This window comes from Pagrus major, chromosome 4 (assembly GCF_040436345.1).
Source record: "Pagrus major chromosome 4, Pma_NU_1.0".
Taxonomy (NCBI): domain Eukaryota; kingdom Metazoa; phylum Chordata; class Actinopteri; order Spariformes; family Sparidae; genus Pagrus; species Pagrus major.
In genome coordinates this window covers 10,618,752-10,641,948 of record NC_133218.1, presented here as the reverse complement: position 1 = coordinate 10,641,948, position 23,197 = coordinate 10,618,752, and the positions used below count along the sequence as shown (strand labels likewise).

At 40.1% G+C, this 23,197-nt stretch overlaps 1 protein-coding gene across 2 annotated transcripts in view; it reads right to left on the bottom strand.

The window, feature by feature from the left end:
* arnt2 (aryl-hydrocarbon receptor nuclear translocator 2) overlaps nucleotides 1–23,197 on the bottom strand; it is a 69,536-nt gene that overhangs the window by 26,814 nt on the left and 19,525 nt on the right. For both annotated transcript variants that reach the window (XM_073464365.1, XM_073464363.1), the window contains 6 exons: nucleotides 22,619–22,832; nucleotides 17,358–17,460; nucleotides 10,613–10,678; nucleotides 9,364–9,449; nucleotides 2,755–2,831; nucleotides 1,667–1,801 (listed from right to left, as the gene is read on the bottom strand). In XM_073464365.1, coding sequence (XP_073320466.1) covers nucleotides 1,667–1,801; nucleotides 2,755–2,831; nucleotides 9,364–9,449; nucleotides 10,613–10,678; nucleotides 17,358–17,460; nucleotides 22,619–22,832 — 681 coding nt within the window. The remainder of the gene's footprint in view (nucleotides 1–1,666; nucleotides 1,802–2,754; nucleotides 2,832–9,363; nucleotides 9,450–10,612; nucleotides 10,679–17,357; nucleotides 17,461–22,618; nucleotides 22,833–23,197) is intronic.

The following is a 23,197-nucleotide window of genomic DNA, read 5'->3' as shown; positions in this document are numbered from 1 at the left end:
GTGTACTGTACATGAAACAACTTCTGAATCAATGATACAACTGGAGCAACAGACTAATGCTGATAACAGATGAAGCTGCATTGTATTATGGACATTAGATCTGGTTGCCATGGTGAGGTAAATTAACCACTGTGAGTTCAAACTCAGTACTTCTTTGTTCTCCTCTGATTTTGAAATGAAATCAGCTCCTCAAGATAATAAATGCAGGTTAGCTGAGGTGGAAAACTGATTCACTGTGTGCAAACCTTTCCCTTAAGGTGAGAACTAATGTTGTAATGCAGATGATCTCATTTGAAAAGTAAGATAAATGTGTTACAGTAAGAGACAAAAAGGGTCTGCATTAATAATAAATGTCAAGTTGAAGTTGCTTGTCTAAACAGGATGTATTTGTTATAATGTAGCAGAAAAACAACTCTGAGTCTGTTTCTTGTTGAGTAATGGAGAATCAGTCAACAAAGGCACGAGCTGACTGACCACAGGAATGTGTTCACCATACCAGCGCAGGCAACAAATGTTTTTCATCCTCGTCTGCTGATCTCCACTGTCAACACAGCACCTCGTGTGCAGAGCTGATAATGTTAAGTTTTGCTAAGTCATGAATTTGCTCCTCATGTGGAACATGAGAAGTTAATCTGACAGCATAGCGTGACTAGAGAACTGCAACAGAGCCTTTGTGAATTATCTAACGGTTGGAGGTTAAAGTCATTGAAAACAAGTGTTTGTGACCCAATATGAAGCTGTAAAAACTGGCAGGTGGTCATGTCGGGGAACCGGGCAGTTTTCTTCATTTTTTTCATCTTTGGTTTAAGCAGTGATATATTTTGAAACGAGTCTCATTTCATCACGACAAGATTACTATGATCACTAATAAAGGTCTGCTTAGAAACACTGATGGGGAGCGAAATTACCCTGAGAGCTCAGATGGTGAATTCAACATTATGCATATTTGTACAGCAGTAATTCAAGAACATCCAATCATATCATACGCCCCAGTCTGCCACTCTCAGTATGTCTTTTTTACAAAAATATTATTTTCATTCCAATTGATGCTATTTTATTATTCTTCCGATCACTACTAAGCCACTGAGAGTGAATCATTACACTTCCAGTAGATGTTTTACAAGCCTATCAGGAAGGGGAGGGATGATGTATTTGAGCAGCTGGAAGTCTTATCATATGCAGGAGGTGTCGACTTTCACTGAACGATAGCAGCAATGCAAAATAGTCCAAATGAAAACACTTATCTGTTTGAGCAACAGATTGGTGAGTATGACATGACCCTGTTGTCGTACTGATGGAATTAGTGTTGTGGAAATTATGCTTTTTATACTGACATTATATTGAATAAATCAAGATATCACGTAAACATGAGAAAGTGTTGAGTTGGCACTGACAACAAATGCACAGGAGCAGATGAGAAAACAGCGAGGCTTCTTACTAAAATCTGAACAAATAGTAGTTTGTATTGTTGTATAATATAATCCTCTTTCAAATGAAGTCTGCTTTTCTGTGCCGCTGTAGTAAATTAATGACACACACTCAAATAGAAAGAAAGTTCAATGTTGGCAACTTATTGTTGAATGTGTTGAAAGGGCAACGCAAATTTTCTTTGCATGAAACTGAAAAACAGATGATAACACTACCATCTCCATCTTGAATTACTAACCTGAGGCTGATAACCAATGACGTTGATGCAGCGTGGGTCGACGAAAGTGATGACACCATCTGAGTTGTGACGTGACAGGAACTCTGTGGGCACCGACAGGCCGTTCATATCCATAGAGACCGGAGAGCTGGTCACCTGAGGGAGGACACACTCAGATTTAGAATACATCATAAAAATATTCAAGAAATGGAGAGTTTAGCTATGAATAATACAACACCAGGATACCAGTGTTTTGTACACTAAGTTGCTGTTGAGTCTGTTTACCACAAGCACCACAAGTATGCTTAATCAGTCCAAGACCCAACGACAGAACAGTCTGAAACCATTTCCACTAGAGGTAACGATATGGCTTTTTCAGGGCTGATACCGATACCGATTATTAAAAATCGAGGAGTCTGAAAACCGATTTTCATTCACAGTGAAAATTAAAATCCTTGTGTCAAAATTTCAAACAACCGGTGATGAAATAAAACTAAGTACAATTTATTCAAATACTGTTCTGAAGTACAATTTTAAGGTACTTTACTGGAGTATTTCCATTTTCTACTACTTTATACTTCCTCTCCACAACATTTATTTGATAAGTTTAGTTACTAGTTACTTTGCAGATTCAGAGTATTCAGTGTTTATGGGCTATTAATTGTGACGTGTTACCAATCAGAGAGAGGATGTGTGTGAGGATGTTACATCAGGGCCAAAGTAGCACATTCTAAATTAGTTTATTTTATAGCCAATCTGAGATAAATAGTATTGAGAGTATTGATCCAATAATCAGCCAGGGCCGATAACTGGTCTACCCCTAATTCTCATTATTTGGGCTAAACCAAAATCTTTTCGGTAACAACACTCTGTTTCAGTTATGATCGATTCCATTGGCTCTTTTGGTTCCATAGCACCGGCGTGCTGTATGAAATGACAGACCGGAGCTGCTTTAAACCGCCGCTGCTTGGTTCAGTGTGAACAAACAAAGGTGCCGTAAAGACGAGTTTTTGTTGCAGCAATAATGTGGAGTCTTTGTGTGAAAAGGGTTATAGCTTAGTGGTTCATTGTGCAAACAATGTGGTTCAACTGACTGTGCCACCACATACCTGCAGTCTTCCGATGGCCACTAGGCAGTATTTTCCAGTCTGACCTGCCTCTGTGTCTTCATCTGGTATAGTCATACCTGAGAGAGAGAGAGAGAGAGAGAGAGAGAGAGAGAGAGAGAGAGAGAAAGAGAGAGAGAGGGAGAGTGAGGGAGAGAGAGAGGCAGAGAGAGCATGAATGCCATGTAAACAGACATTTCTCATAAAGTGTAACCACTCATTTTTCCATTTGCTACTTGAACTTTGCAGCAGTGAGAGGTAATCTACTGGCTGACATGGTCACTGCTCCTCTACAATGATTTATAAGTTATGTTTTCACCATTAGGCCTCCACAGAGCAAGATAGATTTCAGCAACAACACCAGAAACACTCAAACTTGCTCCTCTCTGTCAAACACAAATAATTCAATAAGAGAGGAGGGAGAAACAAAGACACAAACAGACAGATCTATTCCATACTGATGACACGTCTCCCATCAAACAGATTTTCAGTCACGATGACATTGTACACATCCAGCTATCTGTCGCTGACTGACTGAGACCACGTTCATGTTGCATTTCCAACTAAAGCTGGGTTGAGGTTTATGTAAATCACATTTCACACACTATCATTCATTTCATCCTTGTATTAAGGCAAACAAATGCTCATGCAACATGTTTTTGTTGAAAATTCAATAAGTAGTTTAAAATCGGAGCTGTTCCTCTGTCTGGACCCACAATGCAAACTTCAAATGGTCCTTTACATATTCTGCAGCATGATGATGTGATAGTGACGATTCAGCTAGCTCACAACAAATAGCTGCCAATATCTACCTTCTGTTGTTATCATACTGACACACACACACGCACGCACACACGCACACACACACACACACACACACACACACACACCAGGGTTTTCCGGCCAGACATTAAAGCATTTCCAGCTGCCTACTTTTTCCCTCCTGACGTCCTTTGTCTGTCAGAGAGACGCTGATTTTTAACGTGAAACTGCGTTTTTGTGTTTTTACTGTTTTAATCAGGTCCGTTTATTTTGGAGAGGAGAGGATCTCTGCGGATCAGTTTTTTAAAAAATGCATATTTTCCCCCAACTTGGCATCTAGTAGTCTGCAGAATCTCGCTCTGCCTGATCTCTGTGTCAGTGCTGCACACACACATACACACATGCGGTGCAGTCAAAGATAACCTGAAGGTTGACCTGAACTACGCTCATAGTTACTGAAAGTAAGTGCAATAAAACCTTCACAAGTAAAAAGCCTAAATTTAATCAATACACCTGTTCAACCTGCTTAAAAGTGAACATGTAGAGCGCAATATTTTAATCTGCTGTGTCTGTCCAGTCACAAGCTCAGCCGCTAACAGCTAATTATTACAAACATGCTAAAGAGAAAGCTGTCTTATGTGGTCTAACCGTTTAGTTAAGCTTAGTTTGCCACATATCTAAAATCTTTCAAACTCTTGTATACCGCTGCTGACTGAGACAAGCAGCCCTCCCCTCCTGCAGCAGCACAGGAGGACAGGAGGAAGGATCTGATACTGAACCATGTTCTTCATTCTTTCTAAACTTCACTCACTTATTTTGATGTCAGGAATATGGTTTCATTTATTGACATTTTAGATTTGTTTCTAATGAGATATTACTGAGTTTATTTTGAAACATTGCACTGTATAGTCTATTATTTAGCCTAATCTATAAAAAATGTAAAAAAAAATAAGAAAAAGAGAACAGGCTCACGGAGGTCTGCTGCTTCATCCCTCTCACTGCATGTAGATGCATTCTATTATATTACAGAGAGGCATACGTCCAATAAAAGAAAAAGAGCACCAAGCACCAAGCCCAACCCGGTCCTTCCTCCTGCTATTTCACTGATCTAAGGTTGGTGCCAACAAACATAGAAATTTGCTAGCAAACGAAGAAGAAAATGGAAGAATTCATGCTTTATCAATCCCTCTTGTGGAAAATTACATTTTTTCACTCTCTTGTTAATTTATACACACAGATCAGAAAAACACACATGTGTTAATATATGGAGAGATGTCTGTCGCCCCATTAAAGACAGCTGTGTTGGCAGGGAACCAAACCCTGGTCAAATGCTTGGAATGCAGCTATGCTATCCACTACACCACCAATGATTAAAAAACACAAAGTCATTGAGGGAGAAACTGTCAGGAGGTTAAAAGCTCAGTAAACACAAAACAAACAACAAGAAAAAAAGGCCAAGTAGGAACGCTGCTCCAGCTGGCCATCTGCTATGATGCGCGACTGACAGCCAAGAGTCTTTTTAGTGTCGACAGGACGGGACTTCTCCACTGTGTATGATAGTATATTTGAATGATTTTTCACCATAAAAAAAAGGAGATTTTATGTGAAGCACAAATTTATATCTGGATACAAAACTGTTTAGGTCAGGTGGGGGCGACTTTCCTTCTGATGCACATAGTTGTTTACTGTTATAGCTGTGGGAGCAAACACATGACATCTAGCTACGTGTTGCAGTGTTAACTCCTTCTCTCACCCTCCCACACCATTTTTGGGATGGTTGAGTTGATCTGTATATTTATATTCCAGTTAATGATACTCGATCGGTGATCAACATTTTGGTTTCTTGGTGGGCAACTTGGTGACGATACTCTCTAGTGATTTCAGCACAGATGTTGTGAGCCAAAGACTACCATTGGAAATGAACCGATCAGAGCATATATCAGTGGATTGGTATTGGCTTAAATAAAGCCAATCAAATTTTGATCCTGTCTTTTGGAAGATACTTCACTCTGTACTACCACTGTACAATCAGAGCGGACTGAGGGACACGTCTCTCTATCTGATTGCGTCACATCAGTTTTAGGAGCGCATTCTTGATGTTAAGCTTTCATTAAAAATATTATTATTAATAATGATAATAATGATCATAAATTACGTCATGTTTGCGTGTTGCCATAGCAACTAAAAAAAGCAGGCTTGTTTGTTTCTGCCGTCATTATTGATTTTTCTGTTCGTCTGTTATCGTAACATCCATACCACCAATATCATCATTAAAATTGTGTCCTTTTACTCTTAACATGACAGAATAAACATCACAACATACAGAGCCAAGAAACCTGATTCTACCTGGGCTTCGCTGTGTCTTTAACTCTAAAATCACTTTTGCCAATGTTTTTATGTGGAAGGAAATGCATTTAGCATGTCTGTCAGGAAGTACCAGTGAATGTAAACAGAAGTTTCCACAGGACACTTTTTAATAGTATTAGATGTTCTCCCTGATGAACTCCCTGTAGCTGCCTTTCAAAGTAAAGGCCTTCCATAGAAAAGTTTGATTTGAAAGTAGATTTACCGTTAGCAGCAACTTTGCAAAGGTCGGCATGATTCTCATCAATAAAATCTACATTTCATGCCATTATTGTCACCATTATAAGTTTACCTCAGTGCTCAGATCAGATAACGAACTGCTGATCTGATAATCCAAGAGAAACTAAGCCAACATTGGCTAACATAGCCAATCTAAAGGCCACAGGAAAGAGTCTATCAAAATATATAAAAGGTGTGTAATCACATTCGTATTTAGCTGGCTGCTGTTTAATATACAGTAATTACAGACAGGCCTCCATCAGCTCATCTGCACAGAACAATAAAAACCAGGACTCTGTTCTCATTTGGGGCTGCATTCCTCACCTCTACAGAGTTCAGTCAGCAGCAGCTGAATCGCTGTCGCTCTGCTATCCATCTGTAATTTATGAGTGTGTGTGCGTGTGTGTCGCCGGATGACCATTTGCCAGCAGTTTTGTCTGCAGAACATTCCAAAGGAGTATTTTTAGTCCAAGGAAGTGAACCATCTGTCAGTAATTCCAAAACACATATGGTGTATGTGAGTGTTTTTGTATTCTACCAGGACATATTCCAGCGTGACCTCAATGTTTTAGTTGATGTTGTTCAGTTCCACTTTACCACATCAGCCTTCTAGCCATCCCGTTTCAGGCCGAGGGGGTGCATTCCAATCCCTGTCTTTGTAAACACTGCAAAATGTGTGTGTGTTGAAGTCAGAGAGTGCATCTGAGGCCTTGTGCGTTCTCAGAGTTGGTGTTCTTCAGATTCACTTTGTACCATAGTTATACTGACAGATGGAATGAGGCTGAGATTTCCCTTTGAACATATCCGAAAGTTAAATCTAAAAAACAGAGTTTGGATGAATGACGCAGGAAGGTTTCAGCTGATATTTGGAGTACAGTATGAAATTTGTCTGTGTTGTTCTAGTTTTTTCTCATTGTCAACTACTCCTAAGATCCAAACCAAGTCTTTTAGTCTATCTCTCAATATTTTCTGACTTCCCTATTCTGTCCGGGACTCTCAGCTCAAGGTCATTGGTTCCTACTGATGAGGTAAATCTTTAAAAGCAGCTCAAAGGCATTTTATTTCCTTAAACAGCTGTCCTCTGAAAGGAAAAATGGTGCAACAGTGTGGCTCATTGACGTGGAGCTTCATGGCACAGAGGAAAAAGATGGATCATGCTTTGGACACACACATAAAACTTGTTAGTTTGGATCTTTTTGTGGGGGAATATCCTCAGGCTTCGGTCTTCAGAGAGGTTTCAAGGAAAGCGACTAGGCTTGAATATGTTGAGACTGTTGAACAAAGAAGAGTTTCTCTCAGCGCATATAGATCAGTAGGGAATGTGAATAAGTAGGAAAGTAGGAAATAACTTAAATATAGTTTTTTTTGTCCAAAGGGGTGGCCTACAAAGGGAGATCAATGGGTTGGTGAGCTATGTTGAGCCTAAAGCCAGAGTTTTTTGTGTCATGAAGGTGACTCTCTTTTAACCTGGCTACAACACCATAGCAACTGATGCTGCACAGCTAATCTTGTCCAGAGGAGGTTATATTGGGAGTTTCCTGGTGATGTTCTCTATGAGTAACATAGATCCCCAGCTGAAGGAATATGTTGTATATGCTGAGCCGTACGTTAGTAACGTCACCAAATGAAACTACTACTAATGTAACTACAACACCGGTTTGCTTCAGGTGATATTAACACAGCACAGCAGCTACAGACCACTTTGGATTATATCTTTATGCTTGGTCTTGATTTGCTGCTAGCTCATTTTCCACCTCTGGTAAAGACTGAATCACCTTGACATCTACTAACAACAGTCACTTCCAGGTAGACAACTAGCCGTTGACTGGCATTGGGAAGAAATGTGGAGTCGACAAACTTGTTCAGATGTTTCTGCTGTGCTTATTTCATGCACCATGTTGCTTTGCTTTGACCATAATATTTGTAGATTCTGTATGAAGTTTCAGGTTTCAGAGCGTCACGTTAGAAATAAATGGCAGACATTGAGGGAGCATTGAGATGCAAAAAAGAGCATAATAACTTACAAATTTACACAATCAGCAGTAACAGTGCTGTAAAGTTGTTTTAAATTCTTCAAAGCTCTTCAATATAACAACCTGTTCCTCTTGAAGGAGGTAGGCGGCACACACATTTTTCGGTGAAAGAATAGGCAAATGACACATCAAATGCCTCCTTTTACGGGAACACACAGAGTTTATGGATGAAACCCGGGGTTAACAAAGAATTTGGATAACCACTGATATGACACTCATCAGTTTTGATTATGGTTTCAGATTTTGATGAGCAAGTTATTGCAAAGACAGTCTGGCTACAGTTTGTCAAACCTCCTTCTTAGTACGACTTCTCAGGGCTTCAGATGAGGGTTTGGATTTCTGTCTGCAGGTCAGCAAAAAGCTGGGATGGAGTGTAGGAGAGCTTCAGACATTATTTATCTCAGTGAAACAGTGTCAGTATTGGATTCCACTGTAACGACTGTGTATTCTGGCTGACCACAGCTGCTGGTCATCATAAAGGTGCAAACCACAAACCTTTCCAACTTACAAAGATCATTTTTGACTGGCTATCTTCAGACCTAATTTCAGGGTGTGGATGGGATCACGATGTGTTAAGTTGAATCAAAGCTGCAATTTTTGTAAATTCCACTCCAGTTTCTCTCCAGAACAGATGTGGTGAACACTGCCCTGCAGTCACATTGAAGAACATGAAGTGATATTTAGACGCAGGCATGAAAGCTGATGTTTCAGTCAGAGGGAAAAACTTGCACATATGCTGAGCTGTATGACTCCACATCCTGACAGGAGAGCAGAGTAAGAGGAACACCTGGGGTTCCTGGGAAGTTCCTGGTAGGGGAGACTCACTACACACACAGGCTTGTTGTTACAGAAAACATCCGTACTGTCAGTTGGGAAATCCATCAGCCAGAAGACAGACTGCAAAAACACTCCAGCAGTCATTCACACAAAGACAAAGATGTGAAATGTTTGCTTTGCTCTGTTTCTGAACACAGGCTAATGAGAGTCTTACATCAAAAGAGAACACAGACTTTCAAAAACGCTGCACTAAAGCCTGCTGCTTCTCTCATATACCCTGGATGGATCCCAGAACCACACGGGCTGTTGTGGATCTGTGGCTTAATCCAGGTCCTGATCCAGAGCTGTGCAGAGTTCGCAGCTGCTTTAGTTTAGACCCAGCCACACTTACTCTGGCAGGGAGGTTTGGGTTCAGCAGGGATGGAGACAAGGATGTCAAGTGTGTGTGTTTATTTACCTGCAGGTGGCCACGCTTTGATGTAGCCAGTGCAATGCACCACAGAATACTGAGCCTCTCCTTCTTTAGAGGGTCCAAGGCCATTCCTGTCCATCAAACACACACACACACACACACACACACACACACACACAAACATGTTATGAGGTCAGGGAGTCAGAATTGCAACGAGCCATAGTGCATGTTCAAAGTTTCTTTGAAAAGCAATCTACCTACCAGACCACATATCCAAATGATGTATTTGTGTTTGTTTACCCCCCCCTGTGTATGTTTTTAATGGCTCTACTTATACCGGAAGATTCTGACATAAATACTAAGTGCACAGTATATTGGCTGCCGGAAAAATGACACCATAAGTGTCGCTTTCTCTATGCTAACAACTGGAATAACTGTGGAAACTCTACACTGCAAAAGAAAAAGAAGCCTGCTGATGGAGGAGGCAAAGAAGGTGAAGAGGGAGAGTGATAGAAACCGAGGTATAACAAGTGAATGGACGGATATTCATTGGATGGAGAGCGCTCTGGTGTTGTGTCAAAGTCCGTTCCACCGTTGACATGTTCTTCCTCACTATCGGAATGGTGACAATACAAACCCAGCATTCTTTCTACTAGATCAGTAAGCAACAAAACATGCCTACTTATTAATACAACCGGCTGCTTTACCGCAGTTAACGCTGTCTTTTTGACAACTCCACCAACAGTAATACCACAGGGAGGGTATGTCGCTAGGAGGAGGAAAGTTGAAAAGTTGTCCATTTCCACTTTAAATATGACAGGAGAGTCATGACAGAGCTATAATGCTTGCATGACATTTGAAGTTGGGTGTGTGAAAGACATCTTTGGCATTGCTGGTAAACAGCGATGCATTAAAAATAATGCCAAGTGATTCATTTTACAACTTCTTTTGGGCATGTTATACACACTGCAGCAGCATGGGCAGAAAATGTCATTATGTCTATGTGCTGACATCGTGTATATTAAACATTTGATACTAATTTACTTAAAGCAGTTAGCGTGGACAGACTAATGATCTGATGATCATTACCAAGGGATAATTTTTTTCTTTTTCCTTTTTATAGACTGATTTGAAATGAAAGGAAGCCTCGTTACAAATGGTCTCATTTTCTCGTTTTGTGATGTACTAAATTGATTTTGTGCATAATGGATGAGGAGAGACAGAGACAGAGCGAGGGTGAGGCAGCAATTAATTACAGTGGGTCATAACATGGTTAGAGAAGAAGTTGCTGTACCTGTATCTCTTCCTCATGTTAGACAGACGGTTTAGGGAGATGTGATCCAGAGGAGCACTACCGCACCTGCACAAAGAAACAAAAGAAATACAACAGCATAAATTACACTCCAGTGGTACATGGTGCCAATAAGTGGCTGTTAATCACAGTCGGAGGCAGCACAGACACAACTGCGTGACAATTTCCACCATATACTGACACAGCTCACATGATCCCCTCTGTTTTATAGTGTTGTATCTCGACCCCAGATCTCACACACAGTCTCTTATTGTTTCACTAAGAGGACGTTCATTCGTCTTTAGTTGGTGTCTTTGGTTCCATTTGTGCTGCAGAGACAGAATTTACCATCTCATTTGTTTTTCTCTGTGCTGCATTATTCTGCTGCCTTAATATAATTTCCTCCCAAATCATGCAGTGGCCATGTTGTGCTGCAGTTTTGGTGATTACAGGTTTATATCTAATACCTCAAAATAATGTGATATTGTTTCATTAATATATATATATATATATATATATATATATATATATATATATATATATGTATATATAAATAGAATGGTTCTTTACTTGGTGGTCTAATTTTATGGTAGTGAGGAATCTGATTCAAATACATCAAACACTGAAAAAAAGAAAGATATGTGTCCAGAGAACAAGAGCTTTTTATTTTTCTTAAAAAATTACTTTTATAAGATCTCTTTTTCCCCAACAGAGGTTAAATGCCACGTTCAAAGCATGTACATAACAATAAACATGAAAGCCTTCACTCTAAAAGGCAGTAAAATGATTCCAGACAAGTACATGGCGATATCTGAAACTGAAACATAAAGTGTGACTTAAATTTTGTTGTAGTTGGATGAGTTACATAAAATGTGTCACTCTGGATTCATTTACATCGTGTGGACACTGTGAAATCAGTTTCTGTTCTAATACTCTAGGAGCACATAGACTTGAATCAAGAGGGATCTCCTTAAAAAGACACATCATAGGTGATATTTACTACTTGCTAGCAGTGTGGATTATAAAACTGTTGCCTTCAATCCACTTTTATACATTTGACCAAAGTCCAGAGTTGATTGTTTTTTTTTCATTCTACGTAGTCCTACACAGTCAGGACATGAGGAACGCAAGCAGCTTAACAGTCGTTTGATAATCAGCAGCAGGACTTGTTTTACACAATGTGGTCTGAATGAAGTCAAGACATGTTCAGTGATCAGTGAGTTATGAGAAGAGCAGAGAGTCTGCTCTGCCTGCTCCTCCGTTACATCCTGCAAATCCACCAGGTAGCACACCGACTGAACACAGGGACCCCTGTACTAATGTTACTACAGGAGCTGGAACACAAACCTTTTATAGAACTACATTCGATGCTCATTTATTTATCATCCTGAAACACAGGGTTGTAGAACAAAATGCACTCTGTAGTCATTTAACGTTGCTCATGACGAAAAGCAAGTGTTCATGGTGTAGTGTTGAGGATGAGTTGAGGAGTCTGAGGAAAGAAGCTGCTCTGTAGTCTGGTGGTACAGCTGTGGATACTTCTGTATTGCTTGCCAGACAGCAGCAGGGTGAACAGTCTTTTAAGCCTCCTTTCAACCAAAGTATTTTCAGTATAGTACCCTTTGAATCCGTACATAACTAGTGGTAACTGTACTTCAATGCATGACCTGTTTTGCTTTTCCACTGCGGACAGTACTTTTAAATGTTGGCAGGATTGTTACTGGCTGGCCTCAGGGTAACCCTCTTTCACTTTACCAGTAGTTGGGAAAACAACAGGGGAGACTATAGTCTCTATAGTACAAGTTAAAACTATAGAATTATAAACTATAAACTATAAACTAAACTACTCGTACTAAGCTGCTGCATTAATTTACTGATACACTGTGTCCTGTACTGTACATTACTGCCAGACTGACAACAGTCAAAACAAACTGGGTGATTAAAACCACCCAGAACATCACTGGTATCATCTATAGAGCATCAGTGACATCAGTGAAGTGAGATGTCTGCACAGAGCCCAAAGATACTAAAAGACAACACCCACCCAGCCACAGTCTGTTCACCCTGCTGCCACCTGACAACAGGTACAGAAGCATCTGCTGCTGTACCACCAGACTACAGAGCAGCTTCACTCCTCAAACTGTCTGATTCATCGTCTAAAATAGTTTGTCTTTTTTCTGTGATGTAGCATAAAGGGACTAAACTTAAATTGGTTCTACAACCTTGGTGTTGTAAAATGACAACAAATGAACCTTTACCGTTTACAAACTGGAGCAGAGGGAAAAAAAAGGATCAGTTATCACTCGCTTTCACCTCTTTTTTTCTGCTACTCTCTCTCCACTGTTCGACCACATACTCACTACCCACATCACACACGTGAGGCTGTTTATTACAAGGAATAAACAACCATACGGTTTCTCTGCTGGAGACTGTAGACAGCAGGACAAAATAATGCTGAACAAAAACACAAGTTTGGGAATTTCTACTTTTGAACACAGATAACAAGATGACTCTTGCTGTTCCGACAGACTAATCAGCGGTCTGCAGTGTTGTAACACCAGCATTTAATATTGGATCAGTGTGCGAGGTACCTCAGCAGAAGTGTCATGAAAAAAACAGGACGGCACAGAACAGTTATTTTGGTACCATCCACAACTTTTGGCAGTGGAGATGCAGAAATAACCTTTCTAATGTGTAACCAGCTGAGCTGAACTGAACCATGTAGATGGTACCAGCGATGTTCTGTTGGTTTATATCACCCCAGGAGAGCCTTCCTGTCTTGGGCCGTGATTAACCATGCCAAGTTTGTGATGTTTCCAGTCAGGATGTTTTGTATTGCTCAGAACTTGGCACAGGAATTGAACCTTCTTAAGAAATGAAGCTGTATCTCAGAGTTGTTTACCAGGGTGGTGATGTGTGATGACCATGATAGGTTCTCCGTGATGCTGACTCCCAGAAACTTAAAACTGTTCATCTTCTCCACCTCAGCTCCATGTCAATTTTAGGTCAAGTCAGTTTTATTTATATAAACCACAATCACAAATGCCCTTTGCCGCAGGGGACTTTACAGTACAGTGTACAACATCCTCTGTCCATAGACCACCCATTCGAGTGAGTTTTTTGGGTTTTTTTTCAGGCTATTTTTTCAGCTGAACAATCGTTCCAGCTGAATTTCCTTGAGTGGTGTAGTCAGTGGGTGTTTTTCAGTGGAAAGGCCGGTCCTGTGGCTAAACATTACATAAGCCTGCCTGGATCTAATAATTGCTTCCCTGAAACGTTAGTCTGCTGATCAGGCTGTGTTCCTCTGTGTTCCTCTGTGTCACAGAACTAGTTGAGTTTCTCTGTTTGTCTGCAATCTCTTTCCATGTCCCAGCAGCATGTTGTTTGAATTATGCAGAGCCTGGAATAGCAACAGAACAGAAGAACATGCCAGTCCAACAAATTCCTCCCAACATGACACACTGTGGCTCTCGTGCAATTCACAGGCCTTTGTGACAGATCCAGACAAACCCAGGCTCAGGCAACCCCCTGGTGATTCTACGTACTCGTGCACGAACACAATCGCAACGTGCCAGAAAAAAATTGAAAAGGTGTGTTATTTTGTTAAACTAAACATTAGCTATTCAAGCCCTTGAAGCCGTCAAAGCTGCTTTGATGTAGTTTGTAGTCAATTAGTAACGAGGCCTTTGGGGCAAACTGCGTGATATTCTGACATGGAAGGAAAAAGACAGATTTGGCGAGAAACTGGATTTTTACAGGGTCAGACACTATGGAGTGGAGATGAGGTGATGTCCAACTGAGAGCAATGATTATTAGAATGTAGATGGCAGGCCTGTTAAGTCTAATTATCTATGAAGTATGGAAACATCAATCATTTCACCAACAACCTCTGGTGAGCAGAAATATGAATGCTGTCACGTCAGGATAGAAAGACATATGGCTTGAGGTTCATGTGGTGTGAAATAGGTTACGGCTCCGTGAACATCTCAAATTAAAAAGCAGGTATGCGTCATATATTGTACTACTGCTGTGTGGTATTAAGTAACCTGGTGTGTGCACACTGTCACAGCTGTATAGGTTCTAAGCCACCGTTAGAGAACAAGAATTTTGCTGTCAAGCACAGTCGAACTTTATTCGATTCTAGTACATGTCAACTCAGCACGGAGAGAAATGTCTCATTCAAAGTCAAGGATTACAGCCATCTATGAGATATCAACACCTCAGCTAATCATCTCGAGGCCAGTCATTAAATATAATCAGTGTAATCAAGGACATTAAAATGAATCTGAATCTTGACTTGAATCGAGTCAAGCTGTGCAAACACACTTTGTTCAAACAGTTTTATCTAAGGTTCCAGTAGGAGTCCCAAAGTGTACTAATACCAAAAATGGGAGGTTAAAATTTTGGGGACATTGTTTTCTATATATCTATGTTTTTACAAGACTAAACGTTGATTCTTGAACTTGGAAAAAGAGTAAGACTTTATAATAACCATTTTTTTAATAAAATTGTAAATGTATAGTTAATTAAACTTAAGTTTGCAGTTATTTCCCTGTAATGAAATTATTTATAAACCATTTATTAAGCAATATTTTATTGTAAAGTTGCATCAGATGTTTATATTACTTTGTAAACTGTTAGTAATTACTATGGTTCATCTATGAACATTATTTGGATAGACAGAATAAAGTTACAACGGATCGTTATAAAACATAACACTGTTTGTGAACAGTTAAATAACTTTTGATTAAAGTTTAATTAACTATACATGTATCGTTAAATGTATTATTGATGGCTATCATTGAGTTGGTTCCAGTGTCAAATGGCTAAAATAATCTCACTGTGAGGTCCTTTAGAAGCTGCTCTGGAGCTTTTTTTACTACTGTACTTTAAAAACCTCTCCTCTACGTTAAGCCAACAAATCCTTAAAGCGCAACAATTTACTTTTTCGTAATAAGTGATGGGTATCGACGACCGGCAATGAATTGGTTCCGGTTCCTGATTGGTCAGTACTGAAATAGTGATAAGCTTCTGGACCAACACTGCTGCCATATGTATGTATGTAACATCAATTCATCCTAACATACCCATTGGCAAATCATTTTTTTCCAGGCTGACAGAGCAAAGCATTTAAAAGTGTAGGCTAATTTTACTTAATTTCATCAAAATACAGCTAGATGCAGTGATGTAAACCATAGTAACCATAGAAACGGTTGTTGGGGTTACACCAGCAACCTGATGAAACGCTTACAAATATAACCTTCAATAAATGTGAAGAGGTGGAGTGACTGTCCAACCTACCTAGATTTAGTCATATCAACAGGTTCAACAATTCATCCCTGTATACAAGCTGCACATAATTACAACAATAATCTAACTATACAGATCTAAACACACAACCAGTCTGAGTTTAACCCAGTAGCTTTAGGTGATGTAGCTAACAATGTGTGTGTCCAGAGAGACAAAATGACTCAGATGTTGAGGAAACTGCGGCGGGGAGCAACGTAGTTGATAATGAGCTGATGTAGAAAACAGATCTCATGTCAGCTGGATGGGTACAGTTTGGTTTCAGTCAACATGTTACAGGATAAAAATGAAGCTAAAGGAAATACTCTCCACACTACATTTTACCTCTGTGAGTGACTTCATCTCGGTCTCTCCTCTGCCTCACTTTGATACCTCTACAAAGGTCTACATATTATGATTAATTATGGATATAATAGCCTGAACGCCACAATGAATGAATATGAAACAATCCGGTGAAATGGTCTATAGGGGCTAAGTAGAACCAGCTCAGCACGACTCTTGATTGTTCTGTGTGTGCAGCAGCAAGAAGAAAGAAAAGTTTAATGGCTGTCACTCTGTGAGCTCCATGCTGCTGACTGTCTGTCACTGCTTCAACCCCTGCTGATTACCACTGTGAACCATTTCCGCTTGTTTGCATGTCAATTGATTCATATTCTCTGTTACAAAACTGAAGAGACCTTATAGAGGCTCCAACATGCTTCATTTTAGCCACATCTAATTCATTTTGATGAGTCATTATCTGAATGTATTACTGACACAATGATTATGATAAGCAATGCTGAAAAATGACATTTCATGGAGATAAAGTTTTAGCTGAGGTTCAGGAGCAGGACCGCGCTTCATGCCTGCCTTTCTTGTTTCTCGTGCCCCACCCTCCCTTCCCTTCTTCTGTCTTTCTCTCTCTCTGTCTCTCTCTTTCTTATAGGGGGTCTGCCAGCCCAGGAGCTGCCACTGTTCCCTAACGAAGCCTTCCCCACATCACGGCCGCTCAACACTTTTTCAACATTGCACTCATACTAAATTGCCTTCTTCAACATCGTACTCGTATTCCACCTCAATAAACTATTGTGTACATTTCATTGATGGTGAGGTCCCTGCTCGTGAATTGAGCATTCTCATCATTTCTGTGAGCTTCACACAACAAAAATCTATCTTAAATGAAAAATGGTGTAACACTATCAGACTAAATGTATGACTGGACATATATCCCTGACAAAAGACTTAATGATTTATTGTGTAAAAAGAACATTATAAGTTTGAGCTTTTGAAGTATTGCAACATTCTGAAATTTAGGAAATGTAGTGGCTTGTGTTTGAGTAACATATAGTAACTATAAAGATAATTTAACTTGTCTTCATGACTTCAGAAAGGTGGACAGCTCAATCATGGCCAGATTCATTGGAGAAAAAAAACATACACAAAGCTACTGAGTCACACACACCTCATGCGGCAGATGAAGGAGCGTCGGGAGCCCATGCACATCCTCATGGAGGACTGTTGTCCTTCCTTCTTCACTGTGCCTGTCTTCAGATCCAGAATCCGTCCTGTTAACAAACAAATGGCATTTTTTTTTTTTACAAACCAGAAAGAGGTACAAATGCTCTTGTATGGGTTAATGTGCAGACACACCAATTCAAGTTCAACAGTTTCTCTTCTGTACACACGTAATCAGGAACATAAAACGATAAGAAAGCACAATCCAGTCAATTGAAGCTCTGTAGTGTTACACCACTGCTCTGTTTGTTCTCTCAGAGCTGGCCGATCATCTGTATTTTTAGATTCATCTGAGGGTAGAAATCTGAGATCAACTTATTTTAGTAAAAGAAACAGGACGAGTCATTTTGGCTCTGCATCGCCAATGATAACGAATAATGTTTTTCCACTGGACAACAAACACTGACATCTGTGTTCAATGTAAAATCAGAGTAGTCTACATTAAGAGTTAAGAGACATCAAGTTACTCAACTGATAAACTAAATCACAAAATAATTACATTACACATTTACTTAGTCCTATTTTAATTGTGGAGCTCCCGTCTGTTGCTGTTCAACTGCTGGCCCAATAAAACTCTACTCATAATGAGGCTACTTTAAATCACAAATTATTCATTATTATTTTAATCAAATACATTTCCTCATACCTGTACTTACTTGATAAGCAGGTATTTGTAATCATCTCTAATTGTTGGTGAATACATTTTAAGCAGTTAAATGCTTATGTTCTTATACATATGTGTGCACTGTTGAAAAGTACATTCAAAACACATATTTAGGAATTGAATGACCACTGCAGTTTGTATTTTTAAACAAATCATAGGTGCATTGTCATCTATTAGCCAAAAAACACATACAATATTAAATATGTACAATCAGTTGGCCATTGTCTCTTTAATCATTAGTCAGCATACCATACTCTGTGATGGAGATTTTACATTCTACAAGCAAACCAGTGAGAGTTTATGTTTTTAGCCTGGTAGAGTCTTCCATGATGTCCGCCACAGCAGGAAAATATTAAAGTGTTTCAGAACACATAAGAAGTGTTCCGATCCACATTACTCATTTATTAAGTCCAGGTTCAATCTGTTTATAAGCCGTCCCTTCTGGACACTATCTTTGGCTGTTTTGATGAGTTTTGAGTTAATGATGTGCTGGTATTTCTAAAAAGCCTTTCAGAATCTGGAACTGAATTCAGGACTAGTATAATAAAATAAGCAAAAACTTTTTATTTTAGATTAAAAATAACTTTGTTGTGGCTGTTATGTGTCTCACATTTATGCTTTTGGCTGTGATAGCGAAGAATAAAATCAGTCATTAAAATAAAATAAAATCATTTTCTAGGGACCGTGTCCATAACGAATAGCAGTTTGGCCAGCAGTCCAGAACTTGCAGTGCACCACAGAGTCACCATGACTGACTGATGCTGTCACTGTAGAACACAGCCAGATCCTCATCCTAAACATCTGATTTATCTGCATTAACTCAATTTGTGCTCTAAAGCCAGATTGTTCACAGCTCCAAAACATAGCTCCCTATAGCCATCCCTGTTCAGACTCTATTAAAATGTCCAGACAGACTAAACTGTGGGTAGGCTCCTTCACATACTAGTATAAATTCTACAATATTTAACCAAACTGCATCACTCTTCTTATCAGAGGTAGGATTTTAATGAACTTTTATCAGAGTGTAACTAACATCAAACTGGCATTTGTGTGAGCTAACTACACAGTCATTTCCTCAGCTGATTCTCTTTACCGGCACTGAGGCAGAGATGAAATGAGAGAAATTCCTTCGAAGACAGCTGATCGCTGGAGCTGCCAGAGGAAAGCTGCCCCAACACTGAGCTCTCAACAGCACAGAGGGTTCACTATGACCCTTTAAGGTTTGACTTCCTGTTTCAATTTTAGACAGTGAAACTTAATAATAAACTTGATTTGTGTAGCACAGGTCATACAGGAAATGCAGTGCTTTACAACAAATAACCCTTAATTATGATAAATACTTATTAACCCTTTTTTAACTGGCACGTGAATTCAATTAGCATAATTTTGCCAAGAAGCACAGAACTACTCCTTCATAGACCCCTAAGAGTCCCTGTGTTCCTTCATCTCATGGTTCAAGTGTTTTGGTTTAGGATTGAGGCTTCTTTTAAGGTTGAGCTTGTGCAGGGTGGAGGAGGAAAGGAAGGTGCGACCCCTCAGCTTGGCTCTGCCACTATAACCTGCACAATCAGTCTCCATCATCATTAGAACAGGGCTGATCTTTTCCAGATGGTACAGGAATTCTCAGTATCCGATAAATATTAAGCTGACTGGATCTTCACACGCGAACACAAGAGTGTGCTAATGTTGTTTGAAGCAGATGCCGACAGAAGAGAGAAGGCTGATGAGCATGATAAACACATAACAGACCAGATTACATCAGCAACACTTTGTTTAAAGAGCACAGGAAATAAAAACAACACGCTAATCTATGTGTCTCGGGATATTTTAAACCAAATTCAAATCAGCATCTGTTATTAGTCATGCTTTGCTGCTGTATAATGTCTTCTAAAGTTGCACAATATGAGGAATTACAAATTAAATGAACAATATTGAGATTGCAATTAAAATTGTATTATTTAAGGGCAAAGTCAGCAAACTTTTTGAGCGTTTTTTATCAGATTCAACTGCCGATTCTCTACATGCAGTTTTTCATGTCTTGGTGACCATTGAAAGTGAAGCTATGGCTCTCTCCTAATTCAATGAGATTGGAGCCTGGTCTTGTTAGCCCTTAGCATTGTGGCAGAGTGGCAAGACTTGCCTAAAAGGACTTTGCCCACACTACTGACAGAGATCTCAGTCAACTCCCTGTAAAGCCACAAACGATCAGTTTCATATCTTATCACAATATTTTTGCCCAAACATCTCGATATTGCAACAATAATGTAGGGATGAGTATTGCTACAAAATATGAACACAGTGAGATTTCTGTTCAGTAATCATCAGTACTTTGGATATAGTGACGAAGTGACTAAGTAAAGGAAAGTACTAGAACAAGTAGAACAGTTTGGTAAGTTGAGAAAATGACATCACTTTACTGTAAGGAGCCCTTAAAACAGGAAAAGACGACACTGATGTAATATCATGATATAATATAATAATAATAAGACACTGTATAGTCTCATATCACAATAATAATATTGTATTGTTATATTGCAAAAATATTAGAAGCAAATATCAATAAATGATATGTATCTGATGGACTGGACAGATCACCACCACAACATTCCAGAATGGATCTCTGATTATTCCCACATTGAACTACAGACAGCAACAACTGGCGTGCAGGAAACAATCACTTGTTCCAGTTCTGGCTGATGACTGTTGTTCAGTCCTTCCATTTCATGTGAAAAAACATGCAGTCCAACAGCAACAGACGCACAACACAGTTCAAACAGTGAGCAGCAGCAGAGGGAGAAAGTCTCCAAAACATACTGCTTTAGTTCCACTGAAGGAAACTGAACTCACTTCAAAGGCTGTGTATGTGCTTGTGTATACTTGTGTGTATTTTCCGTCACAGTTCTGCACGGAGATTACTGTGTTATGTGGATTACATGCCACTGCTGGGTATTCAGTGTGCTTCACAGGGCCTCTGGGGTCAGATTCAAATACAAACACACAGGATCCACTGACATGCTGTGGAGCCACCAGAGTGCCATGTAGAGGAATGTGGAGGGTTTAACGGGACAATGCTGCCCTCTAGTGAGCACTATGAGCATGTATGACATGTTTACATTTTAAACAGTTTCACCTTTAGCTGATAAAGAGGCTCAAACCACCAGTTAAAACTGTTAAAGTGTGGACAGATGAAGCTACAATGAGCAGCGGTAGTTCAGGAGGTAGGGCGGTCGTCCAGTCATTGGAAGGTTGCTGGTTCGATCCCCAGATCCACGTCGAAGTATCCCTGTGCAAGATACTGAACCCCAAATTGCTCCTGATAAGCAGGTGGGCACCTTGCATGGTATCAGTGTATGAATGTGTGTATGAATGGGTGACAAGTGTTGTAGAGCGCTTTGAGCGGTCAGTAGACTGGAAAAAGCACAACAGAAAAACAATTCCATTTACAGCATGTATGTGACAGGAGATTCAAAATGTCACAGGCTACACAAGCAGGAGCGCCCCCATCATGTGTGAGGCCACGCTGCCAGATGAGCTGAACATATTTCATGCTCACTTTGATTTCCTCAACAAAGACTCAGCTGTGAAGTCTACTGCCGCTCCAGAGGACGAGCCACTGTCAGTAACCACAGCGGATGTGAGAAAACTCCTGCTGAGAGTGAATATAAACATGGCTGCTGGTCCAGATAATATACCTAGCTGTGTACAATAACTTGTGCCGATCAGTTAGCCGATGTTATTACTGACATTTTCAACATCTCACTCTCACAGGAGACTGTTCCGTCCCGCCTCAAGACAGCCATCATCGTTTGTTCCTATACCTTAAAGTCTGCTGTGTCTAGTCTTAATGACTACCACCCTATGGTCACTCTCCTTCTCTGTTGCTGAAACTCCAGAATTGACTACTGCATCTGCATTCTATGTGGCACATCATCCTAAGTCCTAAATAAACTCCAGTACATCCAGAACTCTGCTGCTCGCCTCCTCACCCACTCTCGTGACCACATCACCCCTCATCGACCTGCTCCGCCGTCACACTCCCTCCCACAGCCTCCACTCCTCTGATGCCAACCTCCTGTCTCCACCAATCAGAACCAGGCACCGAACCTGACAGATCCTTCTCCGCGGCTGCCCCCTCCCTCTGGAACTCTCTCCCCAACCTGACCATTTTTAAATCACTGATTTAAACCCAGCTTTACTGCTTTTAATCATTGATTTCATCTTCCACTTGTTCTTAATGTGTTGTTTCCTTTTAAATTGGCATAATGTAAAGTGTCTTTGAGTATCATGAAATGCGCTTTATGAATAAAATGTATCATTATCATTATTGTTATGTGACGATTATCCTGTCCAACATAATTGTGATTCACAATATTACCCTGATAATCATTGAAATATTTAAAATAACTGTGTGTGCAGAGTGAGCACAGTCTGAATGGTTGTACTTGTGTGACTGACAGGTGGCTATAAACCCATGATGATTAAAAACAGAGAAGAAGAACAATGTAGAGCTGACAAAGAATTCTTAGTGACAGTACGTCCTCTACCTGTCATGGAGTTTTCTGAAGTACTGAGCTGTTCCCTCAGCTTGTCCACATCATCAGGGTGGACCTGTTCATACAGAGTGCTGCCAAACCACTCAGACTGGGTATGGTTCAGCACCGGTGTCACAGAGTCCGACACGTAGATCACCCGGCCCGTCTCTGCAGCAACCACAAACAGGAAGCCGTCCGCCGCCTCCAGGATCAGATGCTTCAGTTCCTACAGGGAGCAGAAGGGCACATTAACACACAGACATGAGGGGGGAGTACAAATGTACGAGGTAGCCTTTTAAGAATCAGCTGAAAGCTGTACAACATTCACTAATTAGTCTTAATTACAAACAAGTGTAATAGTCAGATAATGTTGACGAAGCAATGTACTTCCATTATCTTCAACTCAAAACCTGAGTGTGTTAAAAGAAGACAGACACTGAGCTTGTGACAGAATGGGCTGTTAATTACACGCTGGATATGGACTTCAATGCATTTGATCATCACAAATGAGGACATAGAGCTCTGATGTGTCTCAGGGTGTGTCTCAAAACCGCTCTCTAGATTAGTAGGTAGTGATCCACACAGGAAAGC